The sequence below is a fragment of the Aptenodytes forsteri genome, unplaced genomic scaffold, assembly GCF_000699145.1.
Source record: "Aptenodytes forsteri isolate BGI_AS27 unplaced genomic scaffold, ASM69914v1 Scaffold26, whole genome shotgun sequence".
Taxonomy (NCBI): Eukaryota; Metazoa; Chordata; class Aves; order Sphenisciformes; family Spheniscidae; genus Aptenodytes; species Aptenodytes forsteri.
Window position 1 is genome coordinate 243,789 of NW_008794125.1, and position 7,454 is coordinate 251,242.

The 7,454-nt window shown below is 43.6% G+C and overlaps 1 protein-coding gene across 1 annotated transcript; it reads right to left on the reverse strand.

The window, feature by feature from the left end:
* Positions 1-255: 255 nt before the first annotated feature.
* ATP6V0C (ATPase H+ transporting V0 subunit c) lies at positions 256-2,626 on the reverse strand. Its single transcript, XM_009277217.2, has 2 exons — positions 2,382-2,626; positions 256-1,087 (listed from the first exon to the last, which is right to left on the reverse strand). Exons 1-2 carry the CDS (start codon positions 2,591-2,593, stop codon positions 883-885), a joined length of 417 nt encoding a protein of 138 aa, XP_009275492.2. The 5' UTR covers positions 2,594-2,626; the 3' UTR covers positions 256-882.
* Positions 2,627-7,454: the final 4,828 nt, after the last annotated feature.

The following is a 7,454-nucleotide window of genomic DNA, read 5'->3' on the forward strand; positions in this document are numbered from 1 at the left end:
GATCAGGATGAGCACAGCACTGCAACAGCCTTGCATTCCTGCTCACCATGAGTACTGCCCATGGGCAGCAGTTGGAAACAGCACTGCTACTTGCCTAGGAGAAAAAGGGAATGCTTTAGCAGTGATGACAGCATCACTTCTGCATGGTGCTCAGTCACTTCAAGTGAAGTGACTCCCCGCCTCCACCCAGAAGGAACCCCTCCTCTTCCTAAAGGAGCAGCAAAAGCATGAAATCAGAGGCAGAGGACTCATTACAGCAATGTAGTGAGGAAGTTTTATTTGGAAACATGGTATAAGTTTGTAACCCAACACTGGGTGCACGACTCTGATGCCGGAGCATACGCGGTTACTACTGAAACACAGGAGTGTTTCGGACAATTGCTGTAATAAAACACGAAATTCTCATACTCCAATACCAGGACACTACAGCAATCTTTAGAATCAAAGTTACATCCAAGGAATTCTCTGCACTTACAATTGACCCAACAGTGTAATCTACCTATATATAAGATTAATATATATAGCATGGGAAATTGAAAATCCTTGCTCCATAGATGTATGAACATGTCAAGTCTTTTATAAATAAACATCCAGTGAAGAGAAAAAATTACATTTCTAGTTCATATTTATACATAAAGTACTAACAGCGATGGGTGGAAAATTGCACACAGGCCACCCCAAGCCATGCAGCAGGCTTGGAGCAGCCCATCCAATTTAATATTGAAGTACACACAGGACAGACAAGTCACTAACATACATTGCGCATTTACAAGAGATCAACTACCAAATTGGGACAACTGTACACATTGGAGAGACCATTTTCATTCTGGAACTTTTTTCAAATGTGGATTTGTTACATCTCTTTACATCATACCGTAATGTTTACTTTGTGGAGAGGATAAGGGCAACAATGAGGCCATAGAGACCCAAGACTTCAGCGAAGATCAAAATCAGGATCATGCCCACAAATAACCTGGGCTGCTGTGCTGTTCCCCGTACACCTGCATCACCCACAATACCAATGGCAAAGCCAGCAGCCAGACCACTGAGGCCCACACTCAAGCCAGCACCCAGCTGAAGAAAGCTCCTGTAGGACAGAGACGAAAAGAGTTTCAGTGGCAAGCAACAGGACACCCAACCCTTCAACTTCAGGCTAGCCTTTTATTTTTTTTGCTCTCCCCAAAGGAAATAAGAATTAACATTTAAAGATTTAAAGGGAACCTCTTTCCTACAGAAAGAGGTTCTATACCGTTTAGGCAAACATGGTATGTCTCACAAAGCAGATGCTTTCTGAGACTCCTAGCTCTGATTCTTAAAAAAAAAAGTTGGCAACTATGCAAGATCTTTAGCTGATATTCAGGTATGGCTCATACACTAAGCTAAGCTACTGGGCCTGTGAGTTCACATGGCCACCAAGCTTGTCTGTAGCCACTTCAGTCAGCTGCAGGCTTAGCATGCTGCCAGAGTTGTACTTACTCCAGCCATGTGGGCTAGCACTTGCAGTAATGCTTGTCCCACCATGCTGTGTAGCCTGTTAATAGCTGCTTTTGTCTCCCACCTTTAGCAACCTTATTATACAGCTATAGCACATCCAGGTGATTAGCAGGTCTCTTGCATTGCAAGAGTTGGACAGGAATGGTCTGGTTTTCCAGGCAGGGGTACCTGAGGAGCAGTCCCTATCAGTATGTGGCTACCTGGTAACTGCAAAGGAGCATTTGTACCTGCTGTTTCTTAGATCATGGTTTATTAGGCCAACCACACTGCTCATCAGCTATAGCTTGTACAGTGACAGATATCTACTCTTTTAGACCTCATAAGCATTGTTTTATTCTGAGAGGTCTCAATCAAGCCAGTTCCAGCTGTTCTCAGAAGCTAAGAGTAGATTAACTTTCAGACTGTAGCTGGTGTAGAGACCCAATGTATATATAGCTTGAGGATTGATTTACCAGCACATAAAGCAGCAAGCAATATTAATTATTCACTTGCATCTCCCAGGCAACAGGAGAACTATTTAGACAGTCTGATTAGACAGTCTTGGAAAGACCTGTGTATTCCAGGTCTAGAATTTGGCACCATGAACCAAGCTTAGCCTATCCTAATACTGCCTGTACACTGTTTCTTTTAAGCCATAAACCACTGCATTATCTCTAGCAGTGGGATGTCTGATCTGTTAACTAATACAGCAAACTCATCAGGCAGCACTACCACTGAGGCTAAGGCATTAGGCAGGACAGCTGAAATCCAGTCCATACTCCTAAGCCCAGGTTAGGTGCATGTAGCATTGACAGTCCTTCCAGGGGTCTTGAGCAAAACCCACCGATTCAGCAGCATCAAAACAGTGACAGGACAAACAAACAAAACTGACAGATGCAGCAACTTACTTGAATAGTGTGATAGAAGGTGAGAGGGCATTGGCAATGAGGACTGCCACTACTAGGCCATAGATAGCTATAATACCCGCCATGACAACAGGGATGATTGACTTCATGATGAGCTCAGGCCTCATGACAGACATGGCTGCAATACCCGTGCCACTCTTTGCTGTTCCATATGCAGCTCCCAAGGCTGGAAGAGAAAAAAATGCATTAGACATCCCCAAATACCATCTCCTTCACTAGGCTGCAGTATGAGAACAGTTGAGTCAGCACAAGGAAGAACTGTGCAAAACTAACATGGTCACTGACTACTTGGTTTGTCAGTCAGAAATATTCCCCTAAGGGACAAGGAAGTGACCTATCCAGACTCCTAGACCAAGCCAGATAAGTAAAAAGGTGCTGTTCAAACAGTACTGATAACAGAATATCCTAAGCCAGCTTCACAGCAGGGTATACTCCCCAGCAGACATTCGTTCCCTGTCTAGGAATGAAAACCCCAGGTCCAAATTTGAGCATGCTACCTTCAGAGTTTGTGCCCTCACAGAGCCCACACTGTGAGGCTCTACTCAGCTGAACTGCAGAGGAAACACAGCAAAGCAGGTCTTGCTACCACAGCACCATGTAACCTGGCTGAAAGCCAGATTTTACAGACACTGAACTTTGAGCCACTTGGGCTGAGTTCTCAGATGCACACAACATTTAACAAGTCACCTCCTGGCAACCTTCATAGGTTTTGTGGAAGAGGCCCCATCTGGCCTATGCTTTGTCCTGGGGTCAAACATGCTGTTTCAGCTTCAGACACATACTGAGACAGCAACAAATTCACATATTATTGCTACACTTCATTCCTTGGAGAAAGGACACCCTCTTCATGTGTCAGTAACCCCACCTGTGAAGGATTCAGGTCCAAACACTTGTTAATCCACAAATTAGAGTATGGCTTGTAGGTTAGAGGACCACAACCACCTTACCACTAAGGTTCACTGATCACCTGTGTAAACACTTGAGCATGCAGAGATCAACACAGTAATCCAAAGCAGAACATGGGCTTATCATCTCCAACTAAGAAATGCTAGAATCAAGAGTCCCAAAGCACTACCCCAAAAAGTAACTTCTGCCTTGAAAACTTTGTATTAGTCTCACACAAAAGCTTCCACAAATACCCCATTCTTTGATTCTGAAGTACTTGGAAAGACCCTTTTCTTTCCAGCCTTGCTCTGGAGTACTCTAGGAACTCCTTAACTCTGGACTGCACTCACCATCACCCAAGAGATGTGCAGGTCCGCAGCCATCCAGGACTAAGTCCTTGAAGCAGCACTGCAAGGTATGTGGAAGGGCAGGTAGTCTTTTTCAGACACCATCAGGTTGATATTCAAAGGTAACATTCCTATTTAGCATGAAAATGCTCATCTGCTCTACAAGGCCACTAGGAGAGTATTAAAGCCATGGGGATTTCAAATCTTTGTACTGTTCAGAGACCTACTTTTTGAGTTTGCTCCACTCCCTTAAAAACTAAGGTTTCTACAGGGGAGAGCTGGTGGAAGGGCAGGTAGTCTTTTTCAGACACCATCAGGTTGATATTCAAAGGTAACATTCCTATTTAGCATGAAAATGCTCATCTGCTCTACAAGGCCACTAGGAGAGTATTAAAGCCATGGGGATTTCAAGTCTTTGTACTGTTCAGAGACCTACTTTTTGAGTTTGCTCCACTCCCTTAAAAACTAAGGTTTCTACAGGGGAGAGCCGCTTGTTCCACAAAGATCTGTAGCTGCCTCTTACACCAGCATCCAAGTGTGAGATGCACACCTTGCCTAAAAGAGTTGCTGGGAGGTATTCAAAGGGTTTAGGATATGTGCTTTCCTGCTTCTCACTTAGCATTTACATAAAGCCTATCTTTGAGCAGTCAAGAACTAAGCAGTGATCCTCCTGGCTTTGCACTAAGAAAGCTCAGTAGATTAATAAGGGTAGCACCACTGCACCAACAACAGACTCACTATCAGAAGGAAGTTCAGTTTTAGTCACAAGAACTTGAAGGGAAAGCCTCAATATCAACTACAAATTAGTTCTGTACTAGCAAAGCTCATGAACCTCTTGTAACCTGGATCCTCTTTTTGTTAGTCTTGACTGTCACTAAATGAGACCAATATAAAGGGCTGTTCAGTGTGATTCAGAACTAGAATCCAGCTTAGCTGGAAGCCTGAGCCAAGAGCAGAAAACAAGGTTTACCTGCAAATGTAAGCTGAGCCTGGAAACTAGTGCACAGACTTAGCTAGCAGTATCAGCAATGGTACTGTTTAAGGGTCTAGCCCCTAGGAAGTCTAGAAAGAAATCACTAACTTGAATTAGAAACCTTTTCTGTTGGATGAAGTATCTTCTAAGGACTGGAAGTAAGTGGAATCAAGATTCAGGCTATCTAGACTTCTAGACTGGCTATAGCATTTAGCAGAAACCACTTCTCTTGTTTGGAATCGTTTATAAACCTCTCCAGAAATGCTGAGGCTCACGAGGGAAGTTCACTTTTTAAAATTAGATTAGTCATTACTTCCTCCAAGTCTGAAGTTACTTAAAGGTGTTGCAATTAATGCAGTGATGGATTACAGAAGCTGATTTTGTAATCCCATTTACAGAAAGCCAGCCTGCTTAAGCTTTTGGGGAGGGGCAGATCAGCACAAGTTTGTCAATTCTCAGTTGTTAAATCCCATTTCTAGGGAATAGGCAAGAGCTTATGCCTTGAACTTGGTCTAGACACATTAACAAATAAAGTCTACATGTACTCTGTGGCAGCTAGTCATAACATTACATTTTTAGATGTCACTGAAGATCTATTACACTCCCACTGCTGGACAGTCACAGCTGCTAAACACACCACTTCAGAGCTTGGCACATCTGCTCCCAATGAAGTCTTTATCAGCATCCTGACCAACAGGCTTACAGTGGAGTCCCCCACAGCTGCATCTCCAGTATCTTACAAGGCAGCTTGTCTTACTGCTCTTCACTAGCCTGAGAAGTTCTCCTTGCACCTTTGACAATACCCCAATGTTACAGTCCAGGTGGCAAAGATGATATCCACTTCCCACCATGACACAGCCATCTAATGGCACAGCTATTCAGTTATGGGCCATTTGGCACTTAGGTCAATCCTCCTGCACATCTTGACCTGTACCTCTTCCTCTTGGCAGCTGTGAACATTTGAAGCACATATGCTTCACATGCTACATTTAAATACCTCTGATGAGGTGGAAGGACATGTTTTCCAAAATCATCTCAGTGAACAGGGTTTGAAGAGATCTATGTAGAAGACAGTGAAAATGGAACAAGAGCTGTACCATTGTTACATACCAAGACTCCATATATTTGCTTCAGATCATACAGCTCCATCACCTCTAACATACAGACCAATTAAGCTGCAACACTAACCCTTTAAAGCACACAAACATAGCTATCAAAACATTTACCTGGCAGCTGGAGAAGCACTTTGCCTACCTAGCTTTACTGCAGAAGGACACCATTCTGGTCTGTGTGTATGGAACTGTGCCATTTATAAGTTCAATGGTGTTATAATACAGAGAAGTTACTTTACACATCATTCAAGACCACCTACTTCCAGTAAGCCTGTTTCAAAGGTTAACTTGATTTTGAAATACTTCCAAGGAGTAACTCCTTGAACTCACAAGCCAGAGTTGATTTTGCTCCTGGGAGCAAAACACACTCCCACAGGGCTGTGGATATGCTGCCTGGCACCTTGCCATAGCTGTTACTTTCTATTAGTTAAAAGTTGTAGCAGAGGTAGTATAGCTGTGCAGCTCCAAGATGAAGTATGAACTAGAAAGTAACTTGCCATATAGGCAATAGCTTCAGTAAGGACTGAAGACTAGTTGTAGTCTTGCCACTGCCAGAGCTTTGCCTCTGATATTCACTGTCAGTACTCGAGCAGCCTGCTGTTTAGATCAAGTGCTAGTCCAAGTATTAGGACCAATCTTTTGTAGCTATAGTTACAGTGCTCAGTAAGGTCATGCACCAAGAATGTTAATCTTGCAGCTAAGTTAGCTGCAAGTCACCTCATGCAACACTCCCTCAATACAGAAAGAGGCTATTACCAAAAGCCTTGCATCAGTTCTGCAAAGCTCTGCAGATAGATACGCACCTATGGACAGTGACCACTTTCAGGAGCCTTCAAGCCAGGGAACCATTTGCATAGATGCAGTTTCAGCAGTTGCAATACATTCGGACATGCTCAGCCCGAGAATACGAGGTTCAGAACCAGCCACAAACACTCCAGCAGCATTTGGTCCAGAGCCAGTGACTCCTCCTATGTCCTACCACACAGAAGCAGGTTTTCACACTGCAATGTGTGAAAGATTTCCAGAGCACTAATAGGCAGAGTTTCCCTGCATTAGGAAGCAAGCTCATAACACAAGTCAACCCATGGTATCTCAATTGAAAGTTTACTATCACAGCAAGTCTGAAAGACCATTCTGGATGAGTACTTACATCTGGAGCCTTTTATAATTAATCCATTATCAAATGGGCTGCCCTCTACAGTAGGTAGGCTTCCCTTGAACCAGACAGCAGGCATCAATTCACCTCAATGCCTGTTCATCCTTGAGCAGGTTGTTCTTAAGTCACTGGAAAACCATTAGAGGTGATACCCAGGTCAAGTACAGTCCTTGCTTTGCCATGCCAGAAACCTAGGCATTTTCAAAGAAACAGGCTTCTTCCCACTGGTATTCTAAGGGCCCTCCCACACCACCACATTTAACACAAACACAGCTCTACCTCAGATTACTGTAATGGATACTCCATGGCTGCCTTGGAAAAACCCTGTTGCTATGTCCAGTTGCATCTCCACAGAAGAGACAGCCACATTAGTGGAATTGTATCCAGCACCTATGCAAATTCAGATCACACTGACTGAAGACTGGCTATAGCCAGTGATAACTGGAGGGGTAAACAGATAAGCTGCCCTACAGGAAGTTGTAGACTTCGAAAAATCTTTAGTGAGTCACCTGTTATAGAATTAGGGACAGCATGCTTTTTGTTCTTCCCTAATGTTATGGGAGGCTGTGGGGATTTCAAACA

What these genes read in the sequence shown, in the direction of transcription:
- ATP6V0C (XM_009277217.2), bottom strand. Translation starts at nt 2,593, where the DNA reads ATGTCTAATGCATTTTTTTCTCTTCCAGCCTTGGGAGCTGCATATGGA. An exon ending in CCTTCTATCACACTATTCAA is followed by an intron (nt 1,088 to 2,381) that starts GTAAGTTGCTGC and finishes TCTGTCCTACAG; the next exon opens with GAGCTTTCTTCAGCTGGGTG.